The 14886-nt window shown below is 40.2% G+C and overlaps 1 protein-coding gene across 1 annotated transcript; it reads right to left on the bottom strand.

The window, feature by feature from the left end:
- Positions 1-230: 230 nt before the first annotated feature.
- Positions 231-14854, bottom strand: CMPK1 (cytidine/uridine monophosphate kinase 1). The gene is made up of 6 exons (XM_049807411.1): positions 14602-14854; positions 5812-5958; positions 4774-4926; positions 3181-3257; positions 3003-3099; positions 231-2521 (listed from the first exon to the last, which is right to left on the bottom strand). Exons 1-6 carry the CDS (start codon positions 14674-14676, stop codon positions 2480-2482), a joined length of 591 nt encoding a protein of 196 aa, XP_049663368.1. The 5' UTR covers positions 14677-14854; the 3' UTR covers positions 231-2479.
- Between the last annotated feature and the right edge of the window lie 32 nt (positions 14855-14886).

A 14886-nucleotide genomic window follows, 5' to 3' on the forward strand; every position in this document is an offset into this window, starting at 1 on the left:
AGTTTTGATGGTGAAAACTGAACTTTTATACACATACCTTTGTGTATGCAGCCATGCAAGGTATCTAACACTAACAAATACACACTTTCTATAGATAGATACATATGAAAAATACCCCTTGTGACGGATTACTGTAAACCAAGCACTCGTGTTAAGCCACAGAACAAAGTTTATTAGATCTCCTCAAATTCTTTATACAGTTTTGCTGCTAAACAGACACAACACATTGGCATATTGCCTTTAATCTTCATTTCAATCATAAGTCCAACTTGAAAGAATTGGTAACACATTTAATGGCATCTTCAATAAATAAAATGACAAAAAAAATCTAGTCTTTGCACAGACACATTACAATCCACTCCAAATTCAATATTGCCAAAACATTTTTTTTCTAAAAACTTGCTCCAAAGGGTTTTTTTTCTTTGTTTCAGCACTTAAATACACAGAAAAGTATATGATGAGAGAAAACAGATACTCTATTCTGAACAGAACTTGTAAAAACCAGTAACGTAGAAACAAAAGATAATTAAATCTCTCAGATTAAAAGAATCCTGTTTGAAGTCTTTTTGGAAAAACCCTGATTCTAACCTTCATATCAAAACATGCAGTTTCGCTGGATCCTATCCTATGTCAGCATACTTATACAATAAGAATTTAATTGCATGATTATTTTTTTAAGGGGAAATTCCTAAAGCAAAAGCATTAGCCTCCCACACTCACAAAAGTAGTCATGGTCCATATATTCTGCAGTAGCAAACAGCTATTTGTGCTCAGTCCACTGTTTGAACTTCTACCATACCGGAAAAGATACTGTAGTTTACCCTTTCTTTCTGTACCCATCTCTTCCCCAGTCCAGCAGCCTCAAGAACCTCACCAAGAAGAGAATTCATACAAATACAAATCTGGCCGCACAGATCACGTTGCAGGATGAGTACCAACACGTCTGATTCTAATTAGAAGCTAGGCTTAATTTAAAGTTTTTCCTTAAATAGAGAAAGTCATCAATAAAGAAAAGCTGAGCCCCAAGATTTCCAAATTGCAATTGCCTGTAATTTGCAACATCTATTAGCATATCACAAAACAATTACAGTGTCAGTTAAGGTAGGAAGAACACTCTACCACTAAAATTAGTTAAAAACACTCATCTTCAAGCCTTCTGGAGCCTTCTTCAGTGAAAGCTCAGGGCATGCAAGGAATGCATGGTTGGGGCCCCACATACCTATGCATACTATATAGAAGAGAGAAAAGGTTACTTTAAACAAAAGGCAGAATTACACCACATCTGTGCAAACATTTAAACCAGTTTGTTTCAACCAGTTATCTGCTTATCCCAACTATTGCTGATGACTGTACTTGGCTAATTCAAGAGAACGTGATGAAGCAAGACCCAATTTCTTTAAGGGAATGGTACTTCTTTCTGCAGGTATCTTCCCTTCAGCTGACCACGTAACAACAAAAGTGCAATAATTTACAATATTTTCAAACAAACAGCTACTAAAATTATACAATTTTAGGGAAACAAATTCACTAGTTTAACCATAAAAGTATTTCCCCAGGTACAAAACCTTAAAGCATTCAGTAATACAGTATTTCAATAATAATAATACAGAAATTCCCTTCCACTTGTTACAAAAGACAGAACTGTTAGAAGATTTTGCTTATTGTACGCTATTTAAGAGTTTTGCCATCTTGTGAAGACCATGCTGTAATTAAGAATATAAACATCGTTTAAAATAAATGAGTATGGAAATACTGACCTGACTTTGAAATTATATTCTTAACCTTTTGCAAATGAAGACAAGGTAAAGCCTAGGGCCATGTCATCCAGGTACTCAAGAACTTACAAGACAGTTTACATCCAGAGTCATAAGAAAGCACCACTTTCCATAAAGTACTTTGTATGTCTACTCCTGAACAGCATATTATATAGTTTTGTGAGACCTGCTAGAACAGATTCTCATACTAACTGTAGCTTGACTTAAAGAATTTGGCTTTGGGAATAACAGGGAACTTTGTGACAAAATTATTATCTGAAAAAATCTCTGCTAAATTTGGTCCAAGCATCCAAAAAACAAACAAGGGCACATGGGTCCCTCATTGCTTAATGCTGCTGTTTAGTTGATCCTTAAAAAAAAAAAAAAGTATATGGCAATAAGGAGTAAGAAGGGCTGCCCATGATAGGCACAGAACTGTGACAGAATAAATAGTCTCTTCAGAGAGATACTTCAACTGTGGTTTCGCCATGTGAGTAACTGAACTTGTACTAATGCAGAACCCTGAAATTTGTATGCTGTAGCCACAAGAAATTATTTCTTATTTAAAAAACAGATCCATTTGTAATTAACTGCTTTTCCAATCATCATTAGATATGTGAAAAACAATAAAAAAATCTTTTAAAACAATTGCAAAGAGTGGACTGCAGTAGCAGCTATTCAAGCAAGATTCAAGCACAAGTTTAAATGAACTTTCAAGCTGGGAATTAGCCTTCTTTGTCGAAAATTTGTACAACTTTTTCAAAAACCTACAAAGAGAAAGAGTAATACTCATTTTATGAAGTGTTAGTCAAACAGTTACTTCAACTTAAGCCAGCATACACAATAATTGAGAGTATTTTTTAAAATATATAGGTTTTTCTTAAAACATTCACTAATTCTTTAATAGTGAAATTGGCATCAATTCTGGGAAACTGAGACAGAAGAGCAATACAACTTCAGAAAAGCAAAAGCTCATGAAAGTGAAAAAGACAAGACACTGTTAAACACAGAAACACTGAAAAGTTCTTTAGTCCAGCTCATGTTCAAGCAGAACTAATTGATTTCTTAAAGTTATTCACATCTTAATCAGTTCTTCAAGGGTCAAAATGAGAGTTCCACAACGTCCTTCAGTAACAGACATCAGTGCTCGATTAGCACACTAACGACACGCACACACATCTCAGAAGAATGCCAAAACTATGTACCCTGCCACTGTGATCCCCGTGTTTTTTTGGCTTATATACTTACTTCATCAACAGACTTAGAAGCATCCACTTTTCTGACTTTTCCCATTCTCTCATACAAATCTATTATAGGCTTAGTAGACTGCAGATACGTATGAATTCTAGGAGAAAACACAGGGGGAAAAAAGCATTACATAGCAAAATATAAACAGAAGGGAACTAAAAAGCTTTGAAGATGGTACCTCTTTTCCAGACTCTCCCGATTATCATCGCTCCTACCACTGCTCTTGCCTCTTTCAAGACAGCGGCCAATACATATCTACAAAAAACATCAAAAGGATGATCACAACCAAGAACACAAGGTGCTATCTTGAAAGCAGGAACAAAACAATAATCCTGAAAAAATCTAAATAGGCCAGACACACAAAATACTGTCCAGATCTGGTGGACGTAACCAGAATTCACATGGAAAGTTAGATTCTTCCAGAGAAAAAGGATGATAGCTTTACACTTCACCAGTTTATTAAAATGGGGGCTCTTAAAATGGGACAGCGGTCAGTGGAAGTAAAAGCGACATCAAGCTCTGTGGTTCAACTGGGACTCCGACTTGAGACATTTAAAGAAGAAAATTACCTGATTTTCAAGGATGTGTTCAGACTTTCTGAAAAGCATGTCTAATTAGACTACTAATATATGCCTGCACTGAAAGAAAGTTGCTGCGTGTTCTCTCAAGAATTTTTTAAGGCTACATACTAAGTTATTGTAAGTTAAAATGTTCTTACTTGACATTGTTATAACAAAGACTTAAAAATCAAAATCTAAGTAAAAACTGAAGAACTAACCATAGTTAAAAGCTGCCCAATGAACTAAGTTTTGAACCATGAAGTTGAGTAAGCAGTGCTGACACATGTACAGTTCATGAATACATTTATCCTACTCCTGCAAGAGGACAATGGTTAAAAGTTATTTTTTCCTACAAAGTACACCCATAGTAAAAAAAATCCAGAAGATCATGAGGCATTGTTGTCTATTTTTAGATCTAGTAAACAAATTAGAACCAAAATTAACACCCCACCAAGTGAAAAAATTAATTTTATTGAAGTTTTTAAATAGAAAAAAATAACCCCTCACTTGTTCTTTGAGATTAAAAAATAATTGCAATTAATAAAAAAAGTAACAAAATTTCTCAGGGAATTGGGGAAAAGGGTAAAATGAAGAAAGTCAGCTTAAGGTGCTGGGATTCTCATATCCGTTTTTATGCCTCAAGGGCACTGACATATTAAAAAGACAGCATATCATGGCACTTGTTCAATGAATATAATGTATCACTGTCAAAATGCCCTTGTAATCTAATGACTTGCTGAATAAAATGTTGATTACTGGCTATCCTATAGCACATCTCATAACTATGGAAATAAAGACTGCTGCTGCAGCACTTCAGAATTAAAGCAGACATTGCTATCAGGTTCATTTTGGACTAAACAGTTACTAAGAGTAAACTGAGTAGTGTTTTCTGGAAATTAACCAAATAGTTTTGTATAATGTATTTAAAGTTTTTATAAATTTTCCTTAAGAATGCAATTGCCTGCAGTACTTCTTCAGTATAATTTATTCGCATGGTTATATCAAGTGCAATTAGCTGCCTGCTATTTCAAAAACATGCAGTTTTTCATCTGCAAAAACAAGTTGCCAAAAAATCCTTGAAAGTCACAGACGAAGTTTTCCTTCTACTCTTACACTAGTTCATTCACTACCTGACAGAGTTTTATTGTTCTTCTTGAATGATTCTCACAATATAGCAAGAAAGGAAGTGACAGAATAACACACTTCATTACCTCATTGTCACAATCAAAAAAGAGAACAAAAGAAACATCCGCCTTTCCATCCATAGTTTTATTCCAGCCTTGAAGATTATCTTCATTCCTGGGAAATCCATCAATCAAGAACTTGTTCTTCTGGGAATTGGCAGCCATTGTTTGATCCATAGCCTGATAAAAGAGAATTCAGCTCATGACATCCTGCACATACAATCATTTATCTACTTACTAAATTACCCCCAAAATGTTGACATGGTAAATTGAGAAGCATTTATTTTAGGATTATTTCAGATTTACAAAATGTATTTTTGTTTCACCTTCAATGCATGCTAATTAATTCACTGATGCACCAATATAGCCTTCTTTCAAACTGAATTCACTATTTCATAAAGCTCAAGATCTCATAACACACAATCCCAGCTTTAAAGTTGATTTTCTACAAGATACTGGAAAGTGCTGTTACACAGTAAGATGCCAAAACATCCCTGATCTAGAGTTAATTCTAACAGAAAAACTCCAGATAAATTTAGAGTGCCATGAGCAACAGAAGCCTTCTCTGTCTTAAAGGAGATACTCTGGTTTTCCTGAACATCTAATAAGGATAAAGGCTGGAGCTTTTCCTTCCACAGCAACATTAGCAGGTGCTTTTCCTCACCTGGCTATCTATTTTGATAAAACTTACAGAAACTTAGTACCTTTAAGGCCTCTAACCTGCAGTCAAATATGACTGAGCTGACCAAGAGGTCCAAAAGCTAGTTAAGGGAAATAAGAAATACAGAGTTTCACCAATTTCCTTAGAGCTACTAAAAAAGAAAAAAAAAATAAAATCCATTCTCACAGATCCCCAGGTATCAGAGGCTATCACCTACTTCCCTCCAACCAGCCAGAAAGAAACATGAGTAATTGCCAAGAGAAGCCCAGTAGGTGATGTGCACCTGCGTGTCTGCCATTTCATACTACTCGCACCAGAAGAAAGGCAATTCTTCCAGAACACAGCCACTGTTTTGTTGCTTAGTCTGCAAGAGTGAACCAGCAAGGAGATAGCCCTTTCCTTACCCTCTTCAGCAAGCTGATTGTTATTTCAACCGGTACAATTTCTCCCTCCTTAATGTAGCTCTCAATGAGTTCTCCATACTGTGAGCCCGGCCTTTTTCGTTCATCTCGAAGGAGGTCACCAGCAGAAAGGTGCGTGTAGCCGTATTTCTGAAACACGCAAAACAAACAGGCATAGACTCCCTTCAATTAGTACATGTGCAAAGTTCACATCAGTCGGCAGTGTCAACCACATTTATCTTCGCATTGCAACAGAAGAATACAGGGAATAGCATCTTGCTAGTGACAGATCTATTCCATCTTCACTGTGTAATCTGACAATACAGCATATTCTGCATGCGCAGAAAGCACAGCAGTAGAGAGATTCTCGGGTAAAACGCTCGACAGGGCTTTGGTCAGGCGTTCGTGTACCGTTTTCAAAGGTAATCTTGTCATGCTTGGAAACAAGACTATCTCAAAGTCCCCAAGGCGCTTCCTGAAACGTTACACCGTGCAATCAGATATTTAACAATCACTAAATTAGATACAAGCTATACCCCATCCTAATGGTTCAACTACTTAAAAATTTTAAGTGGTTATCAGTTACTGGGTCAAGTCTTGACTTAGAAAGTGAAAAGTTGAGATACTGTCCTTCCTTGCTACGTTTACACAATAGGTTTGTAATTTTATCTCATTACCTACTTAAAGAAAAGCACATGAGGTGATTCCAGGTCCTTTGGAGATGGAAGAATGTTTCGAGCACAGCATCAGTCAGGAATCCTTACATTCCCGTTGTGGTTCTGGCACCAACTTCCTCCTCTGCCTTGGTCAAATCACTTATAACTCTGCATCTAACATCGCGGCTACAGAAACAGTGCTACACATGCACTCCTCTAAACCCAGCCCTGCATGCCTGCCCCTGCTACCTCTTTCCCCGGGATGAACGTGACAAACTTGGAGGGCGGCCCTCCGGGGAGTCTAGTGCCTTCTCCTAACGATGATGTGGCAGGTGAAGGTAAACAGCTACGCTGGTGCCACCCTATGTCACACCATGTACAGTAAACAGAAAGAAAGCAGAGAGATCAGATCCAAATCTATCGACTTGTTATCAGTACGCAGGAAAACAGCCAACACCATTACTCTCTTCTTTCACCTCAAACTGCATCTAAAAGAAGTTGCTAATGCAAAATACCAATGAAAAGTATTTATTACTTGAATTTCTCAGGCATTTACCATCATAAACAGACACCTAGTGCAAACATACAAATACATGTTTACCAAAGAGAAATACATTGTTGTAAAGGAAATTTCAGAGCACAAAACAATCACTTTCTCAGCTCATTTAACACCACAAGACAACTAACCGTGTACTATGCTCCTTCACCAAATATAGTCCATACAAATAGGCAATAAAGACATCTCCTTGGTGATTACCTAAGCTAGCTATACACCCAAAACAGTATACCTATACGGACTCATCCTAAACTTTTTACACAAAACAAAAGCAGCAGCAAAAAACTTCAGGGTTATCAGCTTGGCTGCAGCAACATCCAAAGCAATTTTCAAAAAAGGTGTCCAAGCAGCATAATAATATGACGACACACTTTTTAGGGCTGTGAACTTGGGATTTAAAAACTTGGCTACTGGACTCAGTACAACAGAAATATTACACAACCCACTAAGTGACTTTAAAAACATTTCAGTTGCTTTCCAATTTCACCCACAAAAGCGTGGAAAGTTAGTTCTGCCATAGTCATAATTTAAGAAGGGATATAATTACCTAAATCTCCAAAACTCTACACAGCTGGCAAAAAAAGGAAGCAAGATTTTGCTCTAAATAACTGTGAAGAAAAAGCTCCACAGACATCCTCTATAAGCTCACTGTATTCCTGCTTTAATGTGCATTGCATTTGGATATGCGTATTTAATTGCAAATCTAAATATTAACTATGAACTACAGATGCCATAAACCAGAATAAATCTTTCCTATAAGCAAGAAACCTTACTCTGCTGAACCCTAAATTATCATGTACTACTTCTTGCTAACGTTAAAGAATGATGATATTTTTAACATCAAGTTTCTACAAAGGAGAAAACAGGAGGAAAATATAATCCCTTCGGTTTTAGAGGATTACCAAGCCATTTAATTTTCCTTGGCATTTCCCTTTTCATGCATGAAAACAAAATTGAGTCAGACAATTTTTGGAATTCTCTGACTTTTGCAACAGCAAACTAAAATAGTTTTTAATGGCTGAACAGGAAAGTAAAAGATAGAAGTGTTTTAAAGTGCTGTTGTACAAATAGACTTGTTTTAGATAATAGTAAATTGTATTCTAGAGTAACCTTCAGAATGGATTAATCAAGCAATAAGAAAAACAAACCTCTCCTTCAGGGCCAAAACATCTATTTATTAACTGTACCGAGCCAAGAGCCAAAGAAAACATGTCGGTTTAAACAATGCAAACAAGCACAGAGAAAGGCTTGGCTGCTGCTCCATACACAGAAGGCTTCAGAGATGCAGTGCTCACACTACTCTTGCCAGTTTTAATCAATGCGTACAGGGCACAAAGTTTTCTTTCATCTTAGGCAAGATAAACCCTCAGCAAGCGTCCTGAACTGGAGCAAATCGTCACATCCCCAAGAGCTCGCAAAAGAGACTGTGATGTAACTGCGCAAAAACCAGGGCAAAACACTCTCGCGTCTTGCCAGGGTTTGCACTGTGGCAGCATGACTTTCCAGTGGTGCCAAGTACATCTTGATGCAATCCCCAGAACGTGACTTGTTGCAACTACTGCCTAATTCTTCTCCTCCGAAATCGGAAAGGGAGCAGGACTGTGGCTGCCAAACAATGAAAAAGCAGTTTCTCCAGTTCTTGAAGGATGCATATATGCCAGATTCATAAAGTCAGACTGAAAGGAGACTTGAAATAGAAACTGGGTTAAAAATTTTTTCCAAACATTTGGTTGCCAAGTATTGGAAAGATTTTCAGATTACAGAGAAGAAAAAAGAAAATACAGAGTTAACTACTCTAAAACTTCTTTCAGAGATAATGCTTTCTGCTATGCTAGCAGACTGGAATGCTGTTCTATAAGAAGAAAAAAAGATTAAATGAATAAGTTGCTACTACACAAGTTCTCATTATTTTTAAAACTATTTTTATATTTGGAGAACCATAATCCAAATCTCTTCTGAAAATTAACTGTGAATGAAAAAGATGAAAATCAGCTGTCTTCAGCACCACTGTAGACATCTTCCTCCTTTGCATTAAAAAAAAAAAAAAAAAAAAAAAAAAAAAAATAACAGGGATGTGGGAAGGCAAACTCAAGTTTCCATCAATCCCACTATAGAGGTGTTACTCAGAACAGCACTTAGGAGTACTGTATAGAGCAGAGCAAAACGTTGCTCGCTCGTTTGTCTCACAGTGGCCTTGTAAATCAGTCCCCATTCAGCAGGACAAACGGGGACATGCAACCTATAGGCTCCACGTCTCCAAATTACAACCCGAGACTGCAGCCTCCCTGGGATGCCCTTCTCTCCCCTGCCCTGTAGCCACTTCCAGCTTTCTTCTGTCAACCAGGATTTGCGACTTCCACTCCACAGACAGAACATGCTTTGTTTTCAGTAAATACAAAAAAAAAAATATAGATGAATACAACTGAAAATACATGAGTCATATCTGTGTCACACTTGAATAGGGTGGAGTCTGCCCTAGCAATCTTCTTGAGGCAGTCAGAAAGGATCCGCAGTGTGCAGCAGCTGCTGCTGGGACTCCTTACACAGCCAGCTTTCGAGAGGCACAAAGTTTATTTCTGATTCAGCCCTGTGTGGTCCAGCAACACATCTCTCCACTAAACACACAGCTTGAGACTTCCTTAAGTGAGCAGAAGCCAAGAAAAAGCAAGAAAAACACAAATTACTACTTTGACCTTGACTCCTATCTTGGCTTATCATTGTTACTCTGAAAACGAAAGTCACAGGTCTTAAGATCTAAACAAATAAAACACAAACTTTTATTGCCCTAGTTCTGACCTGTCATATCTTGGGCAACCTTAATAAACAGCCGAAATTTGCTCCATACACCATCAAGAACTAGTTAAAAATAAAACTGAGTAAAGCCTGCAGCCTTCATTTTGTTTTTGTGGGGGTTTTGGGGGTTTTTTTGTTTGGTTGGTTTTTTAACCTAAAAAAGCTTTTATTTGTCCTATTAGCAATTAGCACATGGAATTAAAACTTTGGGGTATAAACTATAATACAGTATAGACCTTCTGTCTCCTTATTCCAATAAAAAAAAAAACTGAAGACATTTTCATAGTTTGAAATATGTTCTTGCCTCTGGGGGAGGAAAAACAAACAAAAACCCCCACATTAACAAAACAAAACGCACAAAGGAGATCCCACTGACAGCACCCCCAGGGAAGGGGGGGCAAACAGAGCACCCCAGTGCTTCAGGAATGCTGAGCTCAATAAAAGGCACCCGGTAAGTTTGGGAAAGTCCAAAATTCAAAGCCCAGTGTTCTGCAAAATGGAAGCATATAGGGATAAATCTTCAGGGGGTAGGTTTAAACGATCTCTCACCATGTTTTAAAAAAGCTCCAAAGTTCAGATATATAAACATTTTCAAAAAAACAACTATGAGAACTTAAGGCTAAGTAGAATACTAATACTTGGCACTCTTGAAAGAGATTTCAGAAGTTGAGTTTAAAGTAAACAATTTTAAAAACGTTTTTATTTCAAGGAAGTTTACACTGTCTCTCAGCCGAATTCCAGAAGACAATTAACACACAACAGCAAAACCTAAATCCACTGCTACTTTCAGAGGAGTGTTTCTGATACAATGAGTTCTTCTTTGCATTGTTTTCTTCACCCTAGGAAATCTCCTTATCATATATCCCAAAGCAACTTAACAGCTTTTTCCATTTGGATATTAACTTACGCTCTTATAAATGGAGAAGGCTTCAGCATCCCACCTTGTGGAATTAATTTTAGATTTAACCACAAACATACAGGATCAGGCTGTGGTGGAGGTGAATTACATTTTAGGTACACAGAGAGGGATGTCTTGCATACTCCAAATCCCTACAGAATCACCTTGCCAAAACAAACAAACAAAATACAACTCAAATCTTGCTTGGAACACAGACAAATGGTTTAGTTATTATTCTTCCCACCAACCAAAGAGCTTTGCATTTCAGGCAAAGGTTATAAGGTTTTTAAATTTAAGTACATGAAAGCATATTTTGCACAGATTTGAAGAATGCATTTTTTGCCTTGACTTCACCATAACCATTTTATGAGCAAAGTTCAGAAGTCAGCAATAAAGCACATTCATTTTGTCCTACACACACATAATAATCTCACAGTCACAGAAAATACAAACACTGTGGAAAGCATGAAGGTTATTGCAAGAACCTGCATTCAAGTGACATCATTCAACTACCTGCTCAAATATTCTGCCTCACATGACAGCTGTGCAACAGTCCCAGATGATGGCAAGCTCCACCTAACAGAGCTGTGGAAGGTTTCAGGAGTTAATCTGCAGAGCTGCAAGGGAGAGAATACAAACTTAAGGGGGAATTCTGTTTCATCCCTTCCTAAACAGGGGGAAATGGTCCAGAGCAGCAGTTTTGGTGCATGTGCATTTCAGTGACAATTCTGTGAGTTTGTGGAATGTACGAGTCTTTCTTCCATATCAGAGAAAACCAGCCTGGTTCAGCTGTCTCCAACCTTATCTGCGAAGATAAAGAAACCTAATCGCTTACCTGCTGCTCCCTTTCATACACCGTGTCAATACCCATTTCCACTTGTTATTGCGTCTTCTTCCCTCAAATAATTTCTCCATTTTGGTCCAAATTTGGTATGCATACATGCCTTCTCCAGAATGAGGGACTCCAGCACACACATATTGAGCCATTATGATTTAGGCTACTACTTAACAAATACATATTTCGCCTACAACATGTGATAGCCATCTCCTTTTTCTGAGAATGTAGAGCATAGTCAGCAAAACAATTACAACACTACTTTGAGAAATCATTCCCAGGTAGTACGTAATACCTGCTTTACTCTACAAAACACAGATATCCTTAGTTTGTTAATAGAATCTTTTAATGCTAAAAGCATACAAGATCTCACCTCAGCAAAGTGAGACTTCTTCCACATGTGTGATGTGCTCTGTCCCAAATCTCCAGTATGAATAGCAACTGAGAAATAATTATAGCCCATACTGACTTTTTGTTCAGCACACACTTCAGATTTACAGCAAGATACTGGGTCAGATTCATTCCAAATGTAAGCTAATATTATTCAGTCTGTTTACAACAAGGATGAATGAGGTTTATTATTACTCAGCTACAGCCCCTTTTCTCTGTGGCAAGCTGCCAACAGGGTTTAAAACCTGAACAAAAATACACCTTCAACCTAAAGGCAACATTGACTGCATACAGGCTATTCAACCGCCTGCACCAGGACTCTCTGGGGGACTGCTAGGGGCCAGGCCAAGGACGTGTGCTTAAAAGAGGTGCTGCTCTCCAGTACGTCTGCTGTGTTTCATCCACACTTCCCTGTTCATGTCCCCTTTTTCGAAAGTTTTCTAGCAGGCTTGCATCAGTCCAACTCTCCCTTCAACCACCTCAGACCCTCTCTCCCTCAAAGTTTAGCCAGCAGCTCCTGTAGAGGTGTCCGAGCGAGCAGGAAGGCCATCCATTGCAGACGGTGAGTCCGAGTGCTTTCTATTGTCAGCCCACTGACTTCAATAAACTTCTTTCCATGCAATGAACAGGATTAGCAGAATTAAAGCAAATTTACATTTATTAGTATTTGGACTTCCCTTTCCAGACTTAGAAAAGAAAACAAATACAGTACAAAGCAAAGTTAACTTTCTTCTTTCATTTTGAGCTGCAAATACAATTTGAGTAGCAATGACTCATTTGAACTCCTCCTAATAAAGTGGTCTTTATCCAATTACATTAACCTATCAAGCCAAAGGCATTTATACTTCTAAACATAGGCCAGCGGCCACACAAGGTACTTCAGCCCTGAGGCTACATTAATGGTTTGGTGAAAGCCATTAATGACAGCCTACAAGATTCCCCTGCAGTTTAAGCTCATTTGTTTGCTATGTGCCAGGGGCAGAATTTGACCTTACCAAAAAGGCTTTATGAGCACTACGAACCTTTCATTCCACAATTTAATTTAATGAATAAGCTGGTTTGAATGAGAGTCTGCAATTTGTGGTTAAAATCCTTCAGAACGAAGTCATAACGGCATTTTTCTGGACCAAATTTGCATAACTTAGTTATACAACATTGAGGACTAGGATATAATGGCAGCGTGGATAAACTGCAACAGCACTGCCAGGGCATCACCAGAATAGACAACACACAAAATGTGCCCGTGCCAGGAGTTGCACGGTTTTTTCCCACCAATAGTTTCAGAAACATGGGCATTGCTACAGTTCTTAGTCATTCCTTTTGATGCAGGTATGGATAAACTTTGATCCTATATGGCTTTTAACAAGAAAAATATATACAACTGCTCTGGGGGGAAAAAAAAAAAGAAGCTGTTTCAAATCCAACACACATGCTTGGAAGCATTCAGCCTTAACTACTTCTGTAATTATTCACCTGAATACAGTGCACTTATCCCTCTGTTTTTTGGTTTTTAAAAGGATGGTACTACACCATGTAGCATTCACTGTTCTTTCTTAGATACTTGTCCTATCTCAAAGGGCTGTAAAAATGTATTTGGAAAACTGAAAGTAAGAAATACATAGGAGAAAGTCTTCTGAACCTATACCATCAGTTTTAGGCTCTTTGAAAAGAGAGGAGAAGATTAACCATCTATGAGGACGGGACATCCTTTGACCTCTACCATATTCTGTGATAGAACAAAACTTTAGTTCTATTTTAAACATTTTACTTTCACATCTTACAGAAATGGCACCGGATCAGAAAGCCAACACCCTGCAACGTCTACCGTACCAGCTCTTACATTTACGGGACAGGCTTCCGAAGACATAGACCTTGACCCCACACATTTGAAGTCAATGTATTCCCAACCACTACAAACCACCCCGCCTCCATTCCCAGGCCACAAAACTGGCAGGCTGAGGCGTGTGTGGGTGGCAGCCCCGCAATCACCTACGTGGCCAGGCAGACGTGTACAGAGCCACCCACTTGGGCTGGGCTGCACGGCCGGCCTGACACCGCACCACCGCCCAGGCGGCCCGCAACTTCTGGAGAGCCACGCTCCTGCCCCTCCGCCAGCGGGCAACCGCTGCTCCTGCCCGAAAACGCCACAGCCTCCAAACCCCAAGCAGGTGTCCCACCTCCCAGGGCGGACGATGCCAGCGCAGGCAGACCCACCCGTGCAGTGGGATCCCCGGGGGGCTGAGGGAATAAAAGGCAGAAGGAGGACAAAGGCCTGCCCTTGGCCAGGCCGCCCGACAGGGGCTGGAAGGGGAACGGGGAGGGGGGCTGCACCGTGGGCTGCCCCTGCCGCTTCACCGCCTGAGGAGGAGATGTGGGTCAGTTATTTTTATTTGATCGCCTCCGAGGATAGACAAGAGCCCAGACCGCAAAGGAGGTGCGGGGCCCGCCGCCGGGCGAAGGGGGACGCGCTCCCCGCAAGCGACCACCCCGAGGAGAGGCAGGCACCCCCCACCCCCGGGCGGGCCTACAACTCCCAGCGTGCCCCGCGCCCCCGCCCGCACAGCCCCCCGCAGCCGGAGCCCCGCGGCACGCCGGGACGCGTAGTCCCGCACGCCCCCCACACACTCACTCCCCCCATCCCCGGCGGCGGGTCCGCTGCCCTCACCTCCACGATGCGAGCGCACTGCGTCCCCTTGCCCGCCCCGGGCCCGCCGAGGACAAAGACGACGACGGGCTTCATGAGGAGAAGGAGGCGGCGGCGGAGAAGCAGCAGGACGACAGCGGCGGCGGGGCGGCGGCTAACGGGCGGCCGTGGAACGGGCGGGGAGCGGCGGGCACCGAGGCCAGAGCTGGGGATGAAGCTGAGGCAGAGCCGCCGCCGCTGCTGAGCTGTCCCCGCCGAGGGAAAGTGCTTCCGGGTCCCCGGCGGCGCGCGCCGACCGAGAGGGGC

This window comes from Accipiter gentilis, chromosome 8 (genome assembly GCF_929443795.1).
Source record: "Accipiter gentilis chromosome 8, bAccGen1.1, whole genome shotgun sequence".
In the NCBI taxonomy this organism is placed as follows: Eukaryota; Metazoa; Chordata; class Aves; order Accipitriformes; family Accipitridae; genus Astur; species Astur gentilis.